This window comes from Catharus ustulatus, chromosome 3 (genome assembly GCF_009819885.2).
Source record: "Catharus ustulatus isolate bCatUst1 chromosome 3, bCatUst1.pri.v2, whole genome shotgun sequence".
Lineage (NCBI taxonomy): Eukaryota > Metazoa > Chordata > Aves > Passeriformes > Turdidae > Catharus > Catharus ustulatus.
The window spans coordinates 22,403,124-22,427,046 of NC_046223.1; the positions used below are offsets into that span (position 1 = coordinate 22,403,124).

The 23,923-nt window shown below is 36.0% G+C and overlaps 1 protein-coding gene across 1 annotated transcript in view; it reads left to right on the forward strand.

The window, feature by feature from the left end:
• USH2A (usherin) overlaps positions 1-23,923 on the forward strand; it is a 374,098-nt gene that overhangs the window by 203,168 nt on the left and 147,007 nt on the right. Inside the window, exon 38 of the mRNA XM_033055679.2 lies at positions 11,793-11,972. Within this exon, the coding sequence (XP_032911570.1) occupies positions 11,793-11,972 (180 nt within the window). The remainder of the gene's footprint in view (positions 1-11,792; positions 11,973-23,923) is intronic.

A 23,923-nucleotide genomic window follows, 5' to 3' on the forward strand; every position in this document is an offset into this window, starting at 1 on the left:
CACGTTGTATTTCTACATTTTTGCACTGCCATCCCTAATGTATATTGTGAAACTCTGCTTGATGTGTTGTTATCTTATCAGTGCCCTACTATAGCATATGGTATGTTGAGATAGCAGGTCGATGACATGGAAAGTGTTTAAATAACTTGTAACTTAACACTTTCTCTGTCATGAACCTGTTATTCCAACTCTGTAGAGGCACTAGCTGATCTCATGCTAAATATTCTATGGCTGTCCCTAGGCTTAGCACTTTTCCTTGTCCTGTTCCAAATCTTTCAAATTTCACATACTTATGTCTATGTCTGACTGTCTTAATATTTCATTGCACTGTTTTTCCACCAAATGGCTCTGCCATTCATCATATTTGCTTAAGATACCATATAACTTTTCATCCATCTGCTTTTAAAAATATTCATACTTCATAGCAATTCAAGTTAGTAGCCTGACAGCTTATTGGTTATTTCCATGTTAAAGAAAGTATTTAATTCTGGACCTTTTCTTTTTTTCCTAATGCAGCCAGATCATCCTAAATAATTTGCAAAAGATTTAAAGTTGCTGTGGGGTTTTTTAAAATGGAGGATGTTTATCTTTTTACACTAAGAACAACAATAATTCAGCAAAGGTTACATTGTAATCCCTAAAAACAAGAGAGAATACTTTAGCTGTAATGTGCCTAAATTACTGACTTTTGATTCCAACATAAATATTTTGTAATGCATAGCCTATTTTTTCATTGCTTTTTAATTCTGTTGCTGCTGATGCTTTTTTTTTTTTTATTTTAAGATGATGGCTTGGCAAGGTGTTAGTAAATAGTGTGTACCTGTTAACATTATCAGTAGCCAAAGTGAAAGTCAAGCAAATACTATCATAAACTGATGGAAAAGGTCACTGCAGGTGTGAAATGTAGTACAACAGGCACTAGTTTAGATTGTCTGACCATAGAGGATTACACTTATAATGGATTTTTCCACAGTTAGGCCATGATTTAACAATGTATTCAAGGAAAATACCTGTCTCAATTAGCCTTCATATTTAAATTCAACTCTTAATTTTTCTGAAAACCTTTTTCTGTGAAAGTACTTGCTAAAAACAGGAAGGAGCTTTATTGGGGCTGTATTCTGTTCTGTATAGGTATGTTCCAGTTTTCCAGAAAAGTATTGGTTTCCAGTAAACATCATATAGAGACCAAACAGGACTTTGGGAATTGAGGGCTCTGTCCCAGTTCTGCAGTGCTCAAGCATCATTGCTTGGGCTCAATACAATGACACATTACTTTGCCTTAAGTCACTTGAGGCCCAGTATCTGGGAGGAGCCTTAAAGAGGAATTTGGTTTGCAATTGGTTATTCTAAGCCATAAAATATTAATGCTACCAGATCGCAAACGGCTTTTCCCTCTTCAAGAGTAGTTGGAGTTCTTGTTATTTGAAAGGAAGGTGACTGAGTCAGGCTTATTTCCCTCAGGTGGTTTCCTCATTCATCCCTATTTGTTCTCAGGTTGGTTCAGATGGAATACAGGGTCATTTTTAATTGCATCTGAGTGTCTGATATTAAGTTCTAGGACAGGAAGAATCAGGTGTTACCTCTTTTCCAGAGAAGAGATTTGGAGGAAATTCTTATCTTCCTATTTCTGTCAGATGACTGTGTTAACACAAAATTAATCCAAATCTGTAGCCCCCAAGATGCTGTGATGCATTTGAATGAAAGTTTGACCTAAAGAGAATCCTTAATTATCTGTATGTCCTTAGGGAGTTTCAAAGCACCAAGTTGCAGGGTTATACTCAGAATTCTGTTGCTTATGAATGTAGAAATCAATGTGTGTTACTTTCAGTTTGGAGTTTTGGGATTTTTTGTTTCTTGAGGATTTTTTTAATACATATTATGACATATTTTGATGACACATCATCTAGGGTACATACTTTTCAGCAAGACAGTTAATTGGGTATTTTTGTAAAGAAAAAAAAATCATTGATCTGCTTACTCTGCTTATTTGGAGATGGTTTACTAAAAAGGTTCATTGCCGCCCACTCATTCTCTCAGCAAATTGGTGAATTCTAACAGCACAGTACAACATAAACAAGTTGAATTTTGCATGCATGCATCAAAGTGTTGCCCATCTAACCTTTTTAGGTTAATATTTACTATATATATGAATAAATAGAGTAAAACTCAGACCATCTATTCATTTGACTTCTATAATAAAGTTCCTCTTACAGCCTTGAACTTGGCACAGTGTACCCAATACTTTCAGTACCCTCTCCAAACAGAAGTCAAAAAGGAAGTGTTAAGAATCAGCCTAGTACAAAAATCAATGACTGCTAGGGGAAGACAGCACCTGCAGATGGCAACAGAAGTGGAGAAAAAAATCCTGAAGCCCCTTGAAGTTCCCAGCCTGTCTTGTGCTGAACGCTTGAGAATGAGGAGTGAAAGTTATTACAAAATGCTTACCACCTCCTGCACCAGAAAGATAACCTCCCCATTCCCAATATGGCATACATTTATGGGATACATTAGCTGCTGCTTTTCCAAACCAACCATAAAGGAGATTTTTCATATTTTGTCCCCTTCCTTTCTCATCTTGTCTGTCTTCATGGTTCTAGCAGCAGGTCTACAACACTTACCAGTCCTAAAGATATTTGAGAGGGGGGACAATGAGCATGCATAATCCATTTTCAAATGGCCATATTTAATCTGTTCACCAGAGCAGGAGTTAGGGGTATTTTGCCTTGGAATTGTAGGGCATTTAAATTTTGATTTGCCTGGCTAGAAAATTAATGGTTTTTCCATGCATTTCAGAATGATCATTGAGTAATGTTTAGTTGAACTTCAGTAGGTTTTGAATAGCTTCACAATGCACCATCTAATAGTATAATTCTAGTCTGTATCAGTTATGATGTTCTTTTCCTTAGTAGACGTATCTCTGAGGAAAGCAAAATTAAAGTCACTCTCTAATTCCTACATCTGACCATTTCTTCGGCGAAGATTCTAGCATCAGACCACAGATGGTGTTTTAATTGATCTTCTGCATCACTGTATTCCCATAGTTATGTTTTTTGTCATATGCACATTGTCTGTCTTGTACTTTGTAATTTGTTTGGTTTCATGTGATAAAGTTGACGTATAGGGCTGAACCCCATTTTTGTGTGGAATGTATTCTCGGTTCTTAACAGGTTTAAATTCCTAGTGACTGCCTATAGCAGGATTGGCTCCAAGACTGTTTCTACTCCCTTGGAATAGTCTAGGGAATAATAGCAATCCTCTAGAGATGGCTCTGGTAAAAAGTATTGAGTAAAAGGGAATTTGCCAATCAGTTTTCCTACAAAAACAGTCTTTTAGTTAATGAATGTCTTCAGAGTTTTTAACCCATATGAAGACCCCATCGACTGTGCCTAGGTATCTATGGTAACTGTTAAATGCTAAAAAACAATTTATGACATTAAATACAATATGATTAATGGCAGTGACGTAACCCAAACCAGATACACACAATCTGGCTAGAGCTTCCACAGATAAAGAAGTTGAGTTTGAATATTTCTGTGTGTTGGCTTCAAACAAATAAACTTCTCTTTAGAGACTAGTATAAATCCCATCTGTTTTCTCAGGTAGAGAAAACATGATGAAAACTGGGATTTGACAAGCTCTTGGTGAAGTTTTTCTTTGCATTTTATAAGGGGGAATCAAATTACGATTTAACTATGTAAGTTTCTAGTGTAATAGCAGAAAGAGCGCAATGATAGGTCATCCTTTTACAGAGAAAATTGTGTGCAGTGGATGTGGCTGTTTTTGTTACTCTTCATGTTTTTCCCTAAATAGTCTAGAGGGAGGTAGTTTATAAATACAACAGTCATCTGAGTGATTCTGTGGTTTTTTCAATCTGCAAGTGCATCACTTATGATGCCTCATGAAAGGTGACTGAAAAAACCAAAAGAATGTCATATGTCAAACAAAAATCCTAGATCAAGTTTAGAGCTTCATTCCATCCAAAGTATTACAACTAAGTGTAATGGCATTTGACAGTATTGACTTTTCTTATATGACTTCTTTTGGCCAACTCAGCATTCTGAAAAAATAAATAGTGTTCTCTCTCTGTGATTGAAAGGGTTAAATAGTACCAATTCATTACCTCTCACAAAAGGATTTATTTTCTTCTCATAAATCAGTTTTATTCCACATTTTTATTATTCCCTTGGGTCAGCTGCTCCAATTGAAATCAATACAAGTGCAAGTGACACAATCAATCTAGATATTTGATTATGGATTTGAGACTCCAAGTTCTGCTCTGTGTGTTTAGTTAGTCTCCTTCTGATAGTGTCCCCGGAGAATGGAAAATTCTTATTGGCATCCATGAATTATGGGCATAGATTCAGAAACCAGATACTGTGATAATCTCCATTTATGTACTGCTGCAGCTAGAGAAAGAATGTTCTAAGCATGGAGAAGCAAACTTGAAGGTTTAAAAGCTAACTGTTTCTGAATTTTTCTAAATGTATAAATCCCTCCTGAAATAAACTTGATGAAGTCTCATAATTTGTCTATAAAACCCCTCAAACAAAATGGATGAAATCAGTAACTGCTCTGTGATCGGTTTAAGATTGCAAGTGCAGCAAAATGCTTTTACTGTTTGATGTCTTGTGTCAAACGTGATGTTTTTCCACTTGGATTACTAAACTGTGCTGGGACACTTCCTCCTGTTTGTATCAGGATAACACTGCTTGGACACTGGAAACCTTTTTGAAATCCAGAGAAGTTAGTTGTACTCATGGAATGCTTTCCAAGACTTTGGTTTAGGTCATGGGCTGAGTTCTTACTATGTGTCTCTAAAACTGTCTCTGTACAGTATGTGAGGTCCAAGACTGATGCCCCTTGGTGTTATTGCAGAAAAATTGAGTAACAGTAGAGATGAATATAATTACAGCAGAGATTTAACACTATGCTGAAAACACTGTTTTAACTGGAAGGTCTAAATGAAACTGACTCAGCTGCAAGCTCATTAGATGTTTCTGTGTTTATAAAAGAGTAATGAGAAAAACTAAAACAGTAATTCAAATCAGGAAGGTTTCTTCTTGGCAGCTTCATCAACAATTACAGAGGTTTTTTTAGTTCAAAGCCTCATGGCACTGAGCTGAAAGTTCCAAAGGGTAGATGAGACCACACACTGAAGATTCCTTCCTGCTTGCCATCATGACAGAGCCTAATTCTGGCTGCAGTCATTAGCCATCCATGGGGTCTGTGCTAACTTTCTTGTATGAGCTCTCACATCAAGCTGTGGGCTTTATTCATATTTCAGTCTGTAGAATTAATGAGCACATAAATGCACATTACTTAGTGTTTGTAACCCTAATAATCACTTATTTCGACTGACAGGAACATGCTTTCATCAAAATGATTACCCTTGCTTTGCCTTAGGGTTCTTGAAGTGTTCTGAAAATTTTCAGGGAATCATACAACAGCTGAGGTCAGAGAGAACCTCTGGGAAACAACCAGTTCAAGCTCTCTTCTCCAAGCAGGGTTAGTTGGAGCATATTGCCCAGGACAGTGTCCAGCTGGCTTTTTAGTAGTATCACCAAAGTTGGAGACTGAGCAACTTGTTCCAGTGTTTGACCAATGTTAAAGTAAAAATAGTTGTTTCTTAGGTTTAAACAGAATTTATTGTACTTTCTGTATGTGTTTTGTTCTGCTACTGTATATTGCTGAGAAATGTTTGGTTACTTTATGCCCTTACAACAGACATTTTTAACATTTTACGCATTTTTAAGATCCTCCCTTCTCTTCTTGAGTCTAAAGAACCCCAGTTCTCTCAAACCCTCTTCATGTGACATATTCTTCAAGGCTTTAATCATCTTTGCATGAACTTCACTCAGATCTGTGTTATGCTGGGGATCTCAGAACAGGATGAACTCTCCAGATGAACGGATGAACTCTCTCACCAGGCTGGAGAGAGAGGACGAATCCCCTTCCAGTGTCAGTGACAGACAGTGCACACATTCTGTACATCTCAAGACAATCTAAGATAGCTCTACCAAATCTAAGTCTGTAAGAATCTTCTTTGAGTGATGACTTAAGTACTGCTCAGAAAATACTAGTCAGAAACTGAGTCTTTTAGATTTCAGATCTCTGCTGTACATGCCAACATGGATTTTTTATCTTGTTCTTCAAATATTTTCCATTTTTCAGTTTTAAAACTAAAGGCTTCTTTTAATTCCCAGGGGAAAAGGAAAAAGATAAAGTTTTTCAATGCAGATAATGTGAAACTCTTCTTATTTACAGGAAAATTAGTATTTTGGATTAATAATTTTCCCAGTTTCCCACAGTGCTTTTAAATTACCCATTTTCGACTCATTCAGCAGCTCCTCCTAGCCCATGAGAGTGAAGTTTTCATGTGTTAAGAGAGTCTTTAAGTTTTGAGCTCAGTTTGATGGACTGTGACCATGATATGTCCATGGGAACAATACATCTGTCAGCTCAGGAGTTGGAGAACAAATAGTGGTTCAAGACATTGAGGCAAAAAAATCAGCAGTGTGCTCATCTGAAAAAAAAAGAAAGAAAGAAAATAAAAAAAACCAAAAAAAATCCTCCAAAACAGAATGCCAAAACATAAAAAACAACTTTGTCTTAAAATACAAAACCCCCCAACAGTTTGTTGAGAAGGGGGGTATGGCGCCAGAGCCAAGCTACTTCACAAGTCAGTATAACAATTGAGATGACAATTTGAGAACGCTTCATTATTACAGTTCTTAAGAAATGAGAGTTGCCAATAATGCCAAGGAAGTATTTCAGCTGGTTTACTACTGGGATAATTAAACTAATGGAAAGTGATATTTTTTATTCTGAATATTCCATTAGAAACAATGGGAAAGAAGGAGAGGGAGAAAAGAAAAATCTTAGCTGGAAGGAAAGTAGGTTTTGTGGTAATTAATAAAGCTGAAGAATAGACAAAACTAACAAAAGAACAAACTGAAACACAAAGAAGTGTGCAAATTGACAGAATTTCCCCCAAAGATGTGATGCCAAAGCCACACACTCTGACTGTGTCTCAAATAGGGACAATGAGGATGAGTTCTGGGGAGAAGGGTTGTAGAAGTGTGGGTTTGTTACATTTTTATTTTGCTATTCTGATCTGATAATGAGCTTTTTCTGTGGCTCATGGTACAAGGCTTAACCTTTGTATTCTCAGTCATATAAAGCAGGTAAAAAACCAACTGTGTTTGTGATAGTTAACTAAGTAATCTTTGTATAGATCCTCACATGAACTGTTTCTTGAATTGGATTTTTACTACCTTTAGTCCTTGAGTAGTCTTCTACAGTGGTAATGGTTCTGCTTCTGTCTGCTTGCATATTGTAGGACAACAGGTTCTGTAATGTAAAAAATGGTTATCAGGAAATAATGGAACTGTGTAAAGTATGGATTGGTATTAATCACAAATGCAATACAAATGGAATTTGCCCACCCTTGTGAAATATGTGTCTTTCTCTGTTTAATGCATGAAAAGGAAACATTCTCAATTTATTACCTTTTCCTTTAAAAACATAAATTTTTAAAGGTATTGGAAAAGTGCCTTTAAATTTGCCAGATCTGGGGGGAGAAAAGTTCTTAAATGTAAGATGAATGTGTTTAGTTTGTATCATTTCTTTGCCATTAGAATGATTTCACGTTGTACCATTTCCTACACTGCTCACAACCTTTGTCACATGAATAAGATATCAGGATGCTAATGACTAATATACAGTATTCCGTGTCTGCTGATGCTGTGACCTTTGCAATATTATGTATCCTGATTGGTTGTGCATTTCACCTCTTCCCCACAAGTTAATAAGGCTGTAAAAAGGAGAGAACTTGAAATCGCCAACCAGTCAAATTACAGAATATTGAAAAGGTCAGAGCAGTACAGCACACAGAAAAAAAATTATGGAATATATGAGGCATTAAAATTCTTGTGACAATGATTATAACAAGAATGGAAAAGGATACCCATTTATGTTATTTCAATCTAGTGAACCCCACAGGATGATGGACCCAGGACAGCAGTAATTCACGCACCGCTGACTCACAGGAGCTTAATTCACCTATTTACAGGGATGCTCAGTAACAGGAATGCACATCTGTTGGGGAGTCCCCTGAAGAGTGTCCACTCAAAACCATCTGAGCCTTCAAGTGCAGATACTCACCAGCTTGAGTGCTCTTAGCACTTTAAAACTGTGATTTTGAATGCAATATATGTATTTGTGTGTATTTTTAATGCAAACATGTTTTATTCCTTGACTTTGTTTCAATTATACATCACTTTTAAGTATATTTATGGGTATTCTTTAGCCCTCATTTCTTCATATGGATATTTTCCTGAAAAACTGACACACTTTGATCTAGTATAAACTAGGAATAAACTGGGAACAGCAGAAGTATTTCTCAGTTACATTCGGCAAAAAAATCCCTAAATAATTTTGAGGACATATGGAGAACTGAGCAGGAAGGCTAATAAAAGAACAAAACCATAACTGTGCAAAAATATGGAAATGTTGAGTAGCTTGGGGAAGCCCTTCATGTCTGTAAAAGACAGTATTTTTAAGAGGTTATAGAATATAGTGTCTCAGAGCCCTATCCTGTCAGGATCCATCTTTTTGTGCAGGTGTTTGCATGCCTTAGGTGTTCATGGATGTGGTGAGTTGGATGTAGGAGTTTGTTTTCTGCCCCTTTGGGTTGTTCATGTTAACAGAATCATGGTGCAATCTTGCTTGTTGGGGCAGAAATGAGGAGGTGCTCTGGTACAAACCACTTGTCTAAAGCAGAACAATGTCTCTCAGGACTGAGGCAACTGCTGTATGCCTCTGCAATGGACTTGCTGGTGGGCTACAGTGGGACTTGTGAGCAGGATGGAGAGAAAAACACCGAGGAAAATTGAAAAAGGGAGACCTCATCCACTTATACTCACAAATTGGGTCCACACTGAGGCAGCCTGGGCAGGAATGGCATGGAATGATATGACAGTGTTATCGCTGTATCACTTTCTGTCAGGCTGAACCTATGTGTCTGCATTTTCCAGCCCACTGAAAGCACAGTTCAGGCAGTGAGAAGTGGCAAAGCTGCATATTGCAAGTCAGCCACAGCAAGACCTGCATTTTAAAAATGTTCTTCTAATATTTTACTTGCCAGCAGCAGTAAGTTTGTTGTCTGGGAATTGGGATAAACACCTTTTTTCTGTGTAAAATTTGGGCTAGGAAATTTGCAAGTACTCTTTAGCTTTTTATTAGAAGCAATGAAAAATTTTGAGCTGCTATGTTGTCTCTCTCATTGTAAATTTGCAAGTTCACTTTTGAGCTGAATAAAATGGTTATGTAATTACATACTTCTCCTAATTATTGAGTAATTATATACTTCTTATAATTACCGAGTAATCACTCTGCTATAACTAGAATTTAATGTTACAACTAATTGTATAATTACTGTATATTAATGTTGTTATCCAGGCAACTTGGAATAGAGTGTTATCCTTTTAATTCATTTTCTGTTACTCAAAACTGTATTTTTAAAACATAGTATAGTTAGCCATTGGAAGAAAGATTAATAATGGAATAAAAATATTGGCAGAGTGAGTACATGGTTTCCTGCCAGGCTCAGGTGAATGAAATGAAAATATTAACAAGTTAAATTTGTACTGTTGATAGAAAAAGTTTCATTTTCACATGAATTTGGCATATATAAATTGCGGTTAGACAAATTTCCTTTATGCTTGAGGTTTGACTCTAGCCTATGTGCTGATCTGTTAACACAGTATTTTTAACTTTTCCACACATTGGAGGTGAAATATTTGAAAAATGCATCATTTTTTTCCACAGTCAGCTGAGACTTTAAGTGTTTAATGTCCCTAGGACCTTAAAAATATATATGTCAAATATTGTCGCATGACTTCACTAATAATAAATCACAAATATCACAAAAACTGTGATAGAGAATAGGAGAAATGTGCTTTGTTGGATTGTATCTTCTCCCAAATCACACACGGGGACAGTTTCACAAAGGTGCAGGAGGAGGGTTTGATACACAATTTAAAAGCTGAGATAAGTAATGCAGATGCATTTTTCTAGTGCTGGTTGAGTAGCCTGAGTACATAAGAGTAACCTCAGACAAAATAACTTTGCTTCTGCAGGATTTCAGTATGTGGAATGTGTAAAATGTAGTTGTTCTTCTTGCATGTAAAGAAGCTTTGCCTCCATTGCTGTACCTAAAACAAGGTCTCTCAGATAAACCAGTGAAATCCAAAATGAATCCATCAAGCTTCATGAAATCATTCAACCTTCAAGCTACTGTAGTCTATTTGAGTGGTCTGGTGCTATGGTAGAGTGCAATCCAGGTAGAATTTGAACAATGAAGATCTAGGCTACAAGGCAGATTTGTAAAAAAAGAGTTTTATAAACCTGTCCCCCTCCCCAAAATCTCAAAAAACAAGCCTTTTGTATCTTACAATAGAATAAGTGAAAACACCAGGGCAGGTCATTACACTAAAATAAAGGAAGGGCTTGGATTTGTACCATAAGTTAATTGTTCTTAGGAATCCCTAGATTAGAGGAAAATACAGATCCTTCATCCATGGTAAAATGTAATGTGAGCATGACTGAAATGTACTGCAAATGCACCTTAATGCACATCATAGAAACATGGAATATTTGAAAAAATGTTTCTGATTTGATAGCATTTCAGTTTTAATAGTTCATATGAAACTTGCATCAAAATGAGTAAGTCTGATGAGTGTCCCTTAAAAATAAAAAGATTGATTTTTCTAGTTTTTTTGTAATTCTTTCTTACTTAGATTTTGTAGAAGACTCAGATGTAAATATTGAATCTTCTAGCTGTGACAATGTCATAACTGATTTACAATATTTTTATAGTCACAGTCTATTTACTCTCATTCTCATACCTGTGTGATTCTGTTGTTCCTAAAGTAGGATTTTCATTGACTTCAGTGTGAGAGCTCTCCATGGAATGATAGATAGTAATAATAATAATATTAATTGTTCATATAGCACTTCATCTACTCCAAGTATAAGATGATATTTTAACTGAGTCAGCTTGGCTCTGAGATATGTGACCAAGTCTTAATTAAGTAAAAAAACTGTTACTTGACATATAAATTTTATATTTTCTAGTCTAACCAGATATTTTGGAGAGGTTTTGGTTTTTTGTTTTTTTTTTGTCGAGTAGAATATTTTCTTATCTTAAGTTTGAGATCTTAAAAGGGTTGCAAAGGACATGTAGGTTGCTCTGGTGTCCTCTGATGATTTCAACTGATAAACTGAGTACTTCAAATCCTTGTTTTGTCTTTGAGAGAACTGCAGGCCATGCTGGAAAGCCTCTATTACTGCAGATGACTCTTTGTTATACATGCAATAGAATTAGCTTATCAAGTCCTAAATCAAGCATTTTTCTAGCAAATTCAAGAAGTTTTGCTAGTCTTTCATGGCATGGTATAAGAATTATCATTGATGTTTCAAATCTGCAATTATCACAGAACTGTTCTGGAACTTCTGTTTGCTGTATATAGTAATCATTTTGCAACTGTTTGGTTCATATATTGGTTTGTTTATTTTCCAGGATTTACAAATACCAAAAATTGTTGACAAAAGGAGAAGAAATCATGAATAAGAATTTTTCTTCCTAACACACCAAAAATTTGTGTATGTTAATGGTGTAAATGGCAACTCTTCATTTGAGTAGAAATAAGACTTGGTTCATAAAGTGAATTGTAGCAGATGCAAGGTCTAACATTTGTTCTTTTCCTCCCCCTCTTGTTTTTCCATAACAGATAATGCTAATTATTCTATTGTAAATGATACTCAGATGTTGTGCAGCAGCAAGGAATTCAATGTATGGGTACCCATTAAAGGCCTGATTCCATTTTCTAACTACACAGTACAAGTGAATGCGTCCAACAGCCAGGGCAGCTTGATAAGTGATGCTATAACCATAGTCATGCCTCCAGGAGGTAAGTATGAAAAAGTGCTTTTTCTGTGCATGTAACAATTACACAAACACTCTGTTCAACAAAACATTATTTATTATTGCACTGAGGACTGAAGTTCAGAAGAATATGTTTGTAATAGTAGTTCTTACTCACAAAATTGTTCTTTTTGGCTTCTAATTTGTCACTTTGTTCCATTTAAGAACAAGAAAATGAAAATACATAGTTGTGTAGTTAGCATATTATGGAGGTGAGAAGTGCATTATGTACTTCATTCTTTTTCTGAGAATGGTGGTGTATTCTGGCATGGAAAGCTAATCTAGCCCAAGAATATAGAGAGCTTCTCCTGTATTTTGTAATCTGTTTTAGAGTAGAAGTTGTAAATGCTGACAAGGAGCACTTATTGGATAGACTTAGAGAATTTGTTTAATATTAGTAATATAAACCACTGGCAATATATTGAGCCAGAATCCACAAAATAATGTAGCTGTAAGAAAGTCAATTACAATGTGCTGATTTACAGTGAATTAGGCTGTAAGCCAGTCTACATATTATCTTCATAACAATTTGAAATAAGAGAACTGAGCAAATATGCCCTAAATATTGTAGAATGATGTGTTTTGTGGCTTTGTTGTTAGTTTTTTTTTTTCAAGAAAGCTTACATTTATAGCTGATGTAGATGTGCTACTTTTGCATTTTCTTTTTGTGGACAACTTAGCTCGCTAGTTTTTTGGTTAAATAAATGTTAAATGGATATAATTAATTTAAGGCAATTTTGAATTTTTAAATGAGAATCCAGCAACACTTGTTTTTGAGAGTGTGTGGTGTAGCTGTTGAGGAAAAACAGTGTAGAGGGACATACATACAATTTGAGAGCAAAAGAAAAGCACAGCAAAAAAGATAAAGGGAAGAAAAATCATAAACCTTACAACTCAAAAACACAGACTTGAAATAACTTGCTTGCAAACAGATGGATTGGGTTTGGGGACATCAGAAAAGCGAGTAAGTACAATACAAAGTTTTTGTGACAGATTACTGAGGATCAAGGGAAAAGTCAATTACCAGCACATTTTGTACTTTTCCAATCTGATTGTCAAGTGTCACCTACTATTAACTAATATACATTCTCATATAGTTATAAAACTGCATCTGAGTTTTACTGCTCATTTAAGATTGAGGAGTAAGACACTGGTAATTCTAACTCCAGTGTCACATTTCAATTTTGCTTAGCAAAATTTGGAAGTGAAAATTTCACCAAATGACAAAGTAAAGGACCTTTAAAGATAAGCAAGGATGTGCACAAGTTTATGACAACCATTAAGATACACTTTCTTTCATCATTAGATTGTTGTTGATTACAATTAGAAAACTTATAGCTTTGAAATTATCTTTTTTATGACCTTGTGGTAGTTTAAAAGCAATACCTCATTGGTTAAATAGGTTTTAGTTCATGCTTCCTTTTAGTTAATGATCTGAAAACATATTATCCTGATTTACACATAAAATCATGCTGAAAAGCATGTGGCATTCACTAGGATATGTGTGTTTAAGTAGAATTAAATTAGCAGTGAGAGTTATTAAAGAAATCTTCCATTCTATTGTCCAGTGGACTGTGATCTGTAGAGAAATGAATAATAAATGAAGCAGTGCATATGAGAGAAGTGCTCTCTCACATGCTGTGTTTTCCCTGTATGTGTACACATGTACAGACACATGTGTATCTAGGACAATGCATGTTTGTTTTACTATGATGTTTATTATAACGAGTGTTCTACAATTCCATTGCATGCTAAATTATGAGTATAATGGTAATTTTACACTGGGCAGTATTCAGTGCCTTCACACTTTCTAAATCATTAAATGACATCTAGATGCTACTTAAGAAAAAATTTTATTTTTTACTTCAGTGGCCAAGATTCCACTTAGTCAGAGGTTTTGTTTGATCAAAAAGTAAAGAAGGTCTCATTATGTACAGAAGCACAGCCTTTTAATGAATGTTAAAATGTAACATTCTCTTTTCAAGGATACCAAAAAAACACTATTTAAGAAATCTACACTGTGAGGAGTCGTTGGAGTTTGATGGAAGATTGTCTAACAGGGAGAGTGATAGAGGACAAAGGAGTATTCAATTTTGAAGTTATTGCTGATCACTGTTTTACCATTATGATGCAATTTTTTTCCAACATGCATTTCTTTTGTTCCTTTTTTTTTAGCTTTAAAACACATTGCACACAATATAAAGCACACCAAATCCTTAGTGTTACCTGATTGAATATATCTTAATGTCTTATCAAGCTGATTTTCCATGCTTAAACTCTATACTAAAAAAAAACTATCTTAGAAATAAGGAATTTATTTTATCTATACTCTCAACTAAAATTGCAGTGCAGGTTCAAGAGTTCTTGGAAAGATTAAAAAAATAAAAACTGAATCCAAATGTTAATCCATAAATATGAAACTTTATTTTGACCCTTACCCTGTAGTGGTCTGGAGTTACTAATGGGGTTAGGATTTCAACTCTTAATGGGACTTGGTGCATTAGTGTTTGGTATGCATGGAATTCAGCATTCAGTTTAATAAGTGGTTGACATTGGTGATGTCCCTTAATTTGCTTAAATCTAATTGGCTCTTTTATCAGTCAAACCTGTATGGATTGGCAATTGATCAGAAAGGGTCAGCCATGACTGTGCATGTACTTAAATGCTGGAACCACCAGTTAAAGTCACCACTGTTGCATAATAAGAAGCTGAAACCATGAGAACAAATGATCTTCAGAGTCGGAAAGCAAAAGAAAGAGAAGTTTTTCAGGATGTTCAAGTTCAGAACAAAGGCATTATGGAGTATATAAATTTTAAATACACTGCTTTTTGCCTCAAGACTTAAAGCTTTTTTTTTCCAGATGAACTGAAATCTTGTCTGAAACTGTCTTTGTTACATCAAAGAACTGCATAGAAAGCTAAAAGAGATGGAAGAAGCATAAAAGGGCATAGTTTAAAATGATTAGTGACAAATTTCATACTGCAGAGGTAGAAGTAAATTTTTTTGATTTCTATATTTTTTTTCCCCAAAAAGAATAAATTTGTTCTATTTATCTTGTCCCAAAATGCTTTGGTTGAAGCTGTAAAAAAATGATATACTAGCCAATGCTTCACATTAATTTGAGGATGCCAGGCAGTAAAAGATCTGGAAAACAAATTATTTTAGAATTAATTTAATGAGATAAATTAATTGAAGTGATAGAGAGGATATAAAACTGCAAAGGTCTGGAAGAAAATCTTTTGCACAGAGTTCTTGGTTATACATTTTTCTCCTCAGTGAGTACTATTTCTGATGTAGCGGCACATAGAAGACCCCATTATTTTAGAATTACTTTGTAATAAGGGATGGTGAGCTAGTAGAAAGGAAATTTGCATTCACTGTTGATAATAGCTTATATTTATATATTAAATTCATTTATTCCCTTCCTCTGGCCACCAAAGCCTGAGTATGGAAGGGAATGGGGAGAAGATGGATTCTGTTGAATAAATAGATGCAAAAAGGACAGGCTGCTGCTCTGATGGGAAGCAGGAAGGTGGAGTCTTGATCATCACCTACAAAGCAGAAAAAAGGGCTGAATTTCCAAGTCATGACAAGAGGTCTGAAGACTGTTGTGGATGGTAATTCTGTTTCACATTGCAGACTTGACTCCCTGTGGATTCTTATACTGGGGATTACTCACCATTAACGTGGTACTGAATTATCTACAGAAAAGAACCTTAAAGAATTGATACATGCTTCCTATGTAAAACATAAAGGGAAAGATACTCTGAAAAAAAATCTAAGTAGTGAAGTGTCTCTTTAAACTCTGCCATGATTTATTAAGTATGTTGTTCGATTATGTGCTCTGTCTGTGATTTGCACAACATAGGAATGTCTAGCAGAAAAATATAGGATTTTGCCTTAGACCCTTAAGCCCCTGCTCCTTGCTGGTCCCTTGTTTTTGTGTGGAATACTGCATGACTCTACCTTGGCTTTTTCTCAGCAACAAAACTTGAGCCTACATACCTGTACCTGTTGATATTTGTTCAATATCTGCAGGAGATGGTGTCCTGCAGCCAGAGGGTTTCAGCCACTGTTAGTTTAAGTCACAACACCTCGGAGGCTGGATACTGAACCTCATCGTAGGAACACTGATGTAATTATGCAAACAAATATGAACCACATCATGCAACTTATATTCACATCTGAAAGTGTTTGCTCATGAAGTTTATCACTGAAGCCAGCAGGCCTCCTTACAGGAAAGAATATTCAATCAACAAAGCAAAGCAAAGTGATGCCAAGTCAGAAATATTTAGGAAGAAAAATCAAACTAGATTTTTCTCTGTGAGGTAGATTTGTTTTCCCATGTTTCCTAGTATCATATTGAGTCACACCATAACATTTGTCTTGAAAGAATGTCCTCTGCTTCAAATTCCAGTTATTTGAGACATCACTTGTTTTTCTCTCTTTCCCTTTTCCTCCTTCTTCTTTTCTCTCTCCCTTCTCTCTTTAGGGAGAAATCCAAGAGAAAGAATCCAAGAGGATTCTTTTGTTCCATATCTTCTGTGTTAACAGGAAGTTCTTAGTGAAAAATTGTAACCATACCTTTTCTACTGGTACTTTGTGGAGAGACCAGGATAGAGTAGGGAGGGGGAAAAAGTTCTGCATCTCTCATCAATGGCCTAGCTAATTCCAGAGTGTCAGTAGCAAGCTGTGTAAATTGTTCACTCCAGTTCTTTTTGTCCAGAAAGATGATTTCTTAGGAATATAAGGGTAGAATTCCAAAAGAGCTTGTGTGGAAAATGGCGAGTTTTTCTACTGAAAGAGGAATTCTTCTCTAATCTTTGCAGTATTGAACTGATTTTCATTTTCATTAGTGTTACTTTCTTCTTTTATTCCCCTCTCCCAGGCTGTTCAGCACACCTTTCAGTGAGCTCATACAGTGTCCATTCTTGATTTTGGGTGGGTGTTTTTCATGGCAAGAGATGAGAGAAGTCTCATTCCTGACCAGCTGTGTCTTCAGACTCTGGCAGAGGGAGGCACAGAGGTGCCCTCTTTGCTGCTCATTTTCCTAAACTGCAGCCAGTTGGAGCTCAGCCTAACTCCACACATTATAAAGGTTGCTTTAAATTGAAGCTTAGTGTAAATCACTACTCATAAAACTGAGGAGTTTTTCCAGCAGGCAATGACACTCCAACTATGTCCTTTTCTTGTGATTGCCTCCTTCTCTTTGCCTTTGCACCCTGTGCTTTTGGGGCTGGGCGAATCTCCCGTAGGTCCAGCTGTGCCCTTTCCATACTCCAGACCCAAAGCACCTGCATTTATCAGCCCCTCAGTTCCTTTGTCTCTTCTAGAGCAGCATGAAACAGCTGGGACAAGAAGATCAAACCAGCAGTTTTAGTTGCCTGGAAGAGCACGGTTGTGTTTTGCTTGCTGAGGGAGAGCCGGATAAGCCAGGGAAAAGTGTGCAGCCTCTAATTGATTGTCTGTAAGCAGGCAATTAACCTCACTGGAGAGGTCTCACTCAGTGGTTTCCAAAACCTTAGCCCTTGCGTGAGATCCAGGCTCTACTTAGAAGAACTCTTAGAAGAAATCTGTAGTAGGGAAGATGCCATGCTGAAAAATTACAGCTTGGTTGTACTTAATACAGAAAAGTATATAAAAATGGAGGAAATGGGATGTCGTGGAATCTAGAGGTAGATCATTATTTAAAACTATTACCTACTTTCAGATTAACCTATTTCAGACCAATTTCAATTGTAAACAAGAAAGGACCTGATTTAGATGAAGTGTGCCAATTTCAGATAATCTCAAGTTTATTCATGCTGGGGGCTTTTTTACTTTTGATTTTTCTTTTCATTCTGAGCGAGTCTGAACCAGATTCTTCAATGCTGTAACTGAAGTCAACAATGTTTATGTGATAAGTTCAGCTCTGTTGAAGGAATTCTGCAATAAAATGCTGTTGAAATTCCTGGTGAAAACATAGAGAAGGCATTTGAAAAATCACACCATTAATTTTGTCTTTAGAACCATTTCCCAGATATGTGTAAGTACTAGGAATCTGATCAATTTTTTGTGTTACTGTGCTGCAGTGTAAATTTTGGAATAAAATTTCATTTTTGTTAACAACTGTCAACAAAGGAAATATTTGAATTTTTTGTTTGTTCATTAGTTTACTGGGGTTTTTTGGTCATGTAATTCTGTATTTTCTACACTTGAAGGATCTAGATTATGGAAGTTAGCCTGGTGATCAAAAAGTATTTCAGTAAAATGGCAAGGTTTGAAGACTTCAGCTACTTTGCACAGTTCAGGAAGTTTTGAAGTTCCTCTGCCTGCAATGGATTCTGTACACCTCCAGCAAAGTTTTCTCATCCTGTTAAATATTTGTCATGTTTCCATATTAGGGGATAAAAAACTTCATGGGGGGAAATAAGGGTTTTTTAATGACCTGCTGAGGTTTAAATGTACAGGAAATCAAATCATTGTTCTTTTCCTCTCTTTAGCTAGGGAAAAAAATCAGAGATGATCTTTCTTAAACATCATGGCCATAAAAGTGCTTTTGCTTTTTTTGGCTGGTTCTGTATACAGTTAAAAATTACTCTTAGTAACTCCATTTTGGGACTTTTCTCTGTAGTTTGGAAAAGGATCTGAAATTGAATTAAAAATATCTGAAACTTTATTTCTGAATTCTTAAAACATTTTGCAGAAAATAACTTTTTTCCATATAGCTAATTATTTGTTCTGGTGGTGTTTTAAGTTTGACCTTTCCCTACTTTTTGTTAGTGTAACACTCCTTGTTCTTTTACATCTAGGTTGTTGACTTCAGTTTAGTTGGCTGAGTACCTGAGGAGAAATAAACTTCTCTATAAAGGCACAAGAGGAGAGAGAATGGAGGTTGAGTGAGAGTTAGTGGCTAGAGTCACCACTTCTCCTCTGGTGTTCCTATAATGCAGTGTTGGTGTGTGCTCCCCTCTTTTTTTCAACAAAGGCAACTATAAGAGTCTTATAGCCCTTAATGGTTGATTCTTGGCATTTGACAGCTTTTCCTAACTGTTCTTTTCTTTCTGAATGTTATTTTTGTGTCTGCATGCGTATGCACACACACAAAAATGTATATGAAATATCAGTATATGCATGTTCATGTGTACATGATTGCTTTCTGTCTTTTTTTATCTTTGGATCTCTATGCAGATCATGCTAATTCCTCTGTCAAAGAAATGCTATGCTCTTAGATTAATTCCAGCTGAGTAAAATGAGAAAGGGAATTAATGTATTTCATGTTGTAGGGTGATATGTCCAGTATTGAATTATATTTATCCTTACTGTTTGTATACTGACCTAGTTACTTTTATGATTTTTACAACTGTATCTGCTAATTCAGATTTCCAGTAGGCTTCTCAGGTGACTGAGGATTGCTATTCCCATTTTACAGACAGAGTGAGAGGCATGTGTTAGCAGCAGAAGGTAAAAGAAAATTTTGTATTTCTCCTCATGCTGAAAAGTATAATATACATGTCACAAAGTTTGTCAGCCTTTTTTCTTGTCTCTTAGCTTAGGCTGGGGGATTGCCACTCTGTGAAAGGTGTCACCATGGTTTAATGCAGCCAGTGTGTACAGAGAAGATGCATGCATTGAGGTTGACCAAATTTAGATTATCTAAAAATTTCTAATAATACATATATAAAGAAAAGAAGTTGAATAACTGAAGAGATGGCATTATGTAAAGAAAAAATACTTATCTTTTCTCTGTTTTTCTTTACGTTGAAGTTGGGAGTGCTCTTACATACTGAGTAGTCTATTTGAGAGGGTTATTCATAAAAAATTGGTACTGCTGTCCAAAATGCTCAACTGATGGTTGTAATCTGAATTAATCAGCTGTAAATTTTCTGTGTTGAGGATTTAGCCCTATGTTTGAAAAATGAACAAAGGAGAGGAAGTTTCCTCTGGATCTTTACTTTTTGTCAAAAGATTGAAGAAAATCTGTATTTTAGAGAGTAAGGTATTTAGTTTTCTTTGACCTGTGATGAATAGTGCATGTATTTGGGGGTAAATGCTTTGAAATGTCTTGTGACACAGAAGGCAGAACACATTCAGCCTTATTTGGGTTTGAATAAACCACAATGGTGTTATAATGACTTTTAATCAATTAGGCTACCTGATTTTGAACAGGATGACAGTAGTTAAGGTCTTTTCAGTAAAAATACTTGTGAGCAGATCATTCATTGTTGTAGATTGACACACTACCACCAATTCTAGTGAATTTATGTATTCTTCAGTATTATCTAAGAAAATGAAGTCCAGAGATAATTCATGTAAATGGTTTATTTGTTAAATGTCTCTAGAACAGGGCATTAACTAATGGGTAGCTGCTTAATAATGCTGTATGAACATTCCTGTGTGGATAGCTTGACTATAAAAGGTTGTAATCCTTTTACCCTATTCATCAGAGAAGTCAACTGTATATTTTGAACATAGTATTTCTGTGTGGGAATAGTCTTGCTTGAATTGCTTTTTATTCATCCTAAATATTAAATATTGTGCTCCAGTATATATATCATATCTCTGTGATTTGAAAAGCTATTTTTAGTGGGGAGCTGTGATGGGTTAAAAACAGTCAGGGATTTTTGTCATGGTTAGTTGCAGTGGAGGTGTTACCTTCCATATTCTTGCATAGCTCTTCTCTGTTAGAATGCTGACTGAAAAAAAGGAGATCTGGATCATTCATCTTGTCTCCCAGTTGCTGGACAGTGTACTAGCTTCTGGGTTCTTAAGCAGGGAATGCGGAATACTGTCCATCTATCCTGTTGAAACTCTGCTGTTGGGTGTAGGGGGAAGCCTCATTTATTGAGGGCAAAAAAAAGCAGGTAGTGTTGTAACATGGGGCTGATGACACTTCCCAGGCTGGGATGAGGGAGTGTGCACAGCAGCAGCACAGAGGGCAAGAGGAGAAGGTGCTGAGTTCTGGGTGTTAGTGGCTCTGGATGTGTGTTCCTCATCATGAGCATGAGCATCAGGATGTGATCCTATTGCTATTTTCTAATACAGTTTAATTTATTGATACTGCAGCTGTTGGACTGGACTGTAACATGAAGTGACAGCCATAGCATTGCAGTTGGCATTGGGAGGAGTGATAAGAATTCTTGTTTACCCTGTAAATGTGATGGTTCAGATTTGTCAGCCTTGGCCTCATGTATTACATAAGAGAATAATACGCAGCATTTTTTTGTTATTTTTCCTAATTGTATCAGTCTTATTTCCAGAACTAAATTTTTGATTCTTCTCTATTCCATTGTACAGATTACACCCCTGAGAGTTTCACACGTTGATCAACGGCAGGATTTGGTTATATAGGAAAAAACACTCCATACCAGTGATGATGACAGATACAATTAAATTAATTCTTTGCTGTCCCCTTTGATGTACAAAGAATTTCCTCATTAATATTGATGGACTTCAGTGTCACAAGCACATGTTGGGGATGGAGGTGGGGGGGGGGGAGGCGGAGGAAGCCCCTGAATGTTGTATTTTGCTTTTTGTGGAGCTGACTACATCACTTTATGTTTAAATGTAAGGAAAGCTGCTGACAGTTTTGATATATTAAATTATAACTGAGAACTAATTCAAGGATCAAAGATGCTCTTTGGGAGACATCACTTTACTGGTAGGAAAAATCATTACCTTTTTCCCAGTCTCATGTATTTATACTGTATGTCTTGGAAATATCATTCCCTACAGTTTCTGAATCTTGATGTTTAATTTAACGCAAAGGTCTTTGAGCAGCACAATGGGAGAGGGGCTTCTTTTAGTGAAACCTCGTAGAAGGAAATTGAAATGTACGTGTTTTTTCTCATTTATCAAAGAAGTGCAAAAATCTAAACTGACATTTTATATCAAATGAATTATGAACTGTGTACCTCGTACCTAAGGGAACAGCAACTAAATTAGACTTTTGTTAAAAAGAGAGAGAGAATAAAAATAGGCTTTTAATAAAATATACAGTCATTTTTGGTATTTTTTCTGAATCTGACATATACTATACTTTGCAGAAGAAAACCAGAGAATATAGGCTGCTTCAAAGTCTATATGATTGGAATGCTGTAGAGTGAATTGAAAAGCAGGTTAAGATGACACACAAACCAGAATTTTTACTTAAAAGATACTGTTGCTTTGATATTTTTGTTTTCAGCCTCAGATGAACAGGAAAAGTTAATGTGCTTTTTAATAGCGTGGAGATTGGAGCCAAAATATTATTGGGGGAGGTTGTTTGGGGGTTTTTTTGGTTAGTTGTTTTTTTTTTTTTTTAATATCCATTTGTGAGAATGTGTTTGCTACTGAAACAGTCTTCCAGGGAGCAAAATTTTACAAGACACTTGATGGAACCTTAAGAAGTCAATTTTCAAAGAATTATTCACTCAGTATTCTACAGGCATGACTTCTACTGTCTTGAGGTGAACAACATTTCTTGCAAGCATAGACGAGACTCCCCGTCTGTAGAGTTAGAGTTTTTGACTCATTTTGACAATGAGTCAAAATCTCTTTGTGATTATCATATATATCATAAAGAATTAAGTAGTAGCTGTGAACAAGAGCCAGCTCTGTGCTGCCTTGATTACTAGAAGCAGAAACTTTGGAGAAGCTCTTTTCCTCCTCTTTCTGCAAGTAAAGAAAGAATTTGAAAGGGAGGAAGTCTGTTCTGGCTGCAGTTGTTTCGTTGCCAAAAGATAGTCCAGTGACCTGGATCTCACTGATACCTGTAGGATATTCAAGATACAATAAGACTGCACCACCCACTGTGTGTAGTGGCTCCCTAACACCAGCTAATCTGTCATCTTGTCAGATCCATTTTCTATTTATAGGCACTCTCAAGCTTGGGTTCCATCAGAAAAGGTAGTATTTTACACCATCCATTATGTACCACAGAGAAATTTATGGATTAAGAATAACTACGGGTAATCTTATTGTGGAGCTAATTTATTTGCACCCCTGCATTGTTCTCCAGTCTGTACATACAGGGATGTATAAACTGAGGCTTCTGTCAAAATGCACATCAACTGGCAGCACTGCAGTTTTCTACCAACAGGATGGCCTGTTCTGTAGCACTCCATCAGCACATCCATACTGCAGGATGGATGCCATAATATATCCATACTCCATACACATCCATTCTTATGTAGTGAGAACATTCACATATTTTCCAATATCCTATTTTCTTTACCATTCAGCTGAGGTTGTTGTATTTTCTTAGTTTCTTTTGCCATGTTGGATGAGATATAGAATCATAGAATAATTTAGGTTAGAAAAGATCTTTAAGGTCATCAAGACCAACCATTATTTCAACTTGATTAGGTCCACCACTAATCCATGTCTCTAAGCAGCACATCTGCACACCTTTTAAATTCCTCCAGGGATGGTGACGCCACCCCTTCCCTGAGCAGTCTGTTCCAATGCTTGACAACTAATAGCTAAAAATAATTTGCAGAAGCCATGTCCACTCATCCAAGTAGAATGGTGTTTTCTGGTTTTAACTATCTGGTGTTATAATTTTTCCTTCAGTCATAGAATAAATCAATATTAAAAATTAATTTTTAACAGACTGTGCTTCACAACAATGCATTTGTTTCTTGTAACATCACCACCTCTGTGCCTTTTCCTTTATCTTACTCCTCTTCCATGACATTAGAATCCCCTTCAGAGAGTTATTAGGCTGAAAAAGAGTTAATTGGGAAGTCAGCTGATGCCATCTCCTTTCCTCAAAATTGTAAGTTATCTCATTTTTGATAAGCATTTGTTTAGTCTGATGGCAGTTTGAAAACTTTTTTGCTGGGGTTTAATGCCATTTCTGTGTGTTCTTTTTCCAGAAAAACATTCTCTGTTTTTGCAAAACTTCTACAAAGTTGAAGATTAATGTGTCTGGACTTATTGTTCATTTAACTAAATAGGTTTAAACTTTCTTCCCT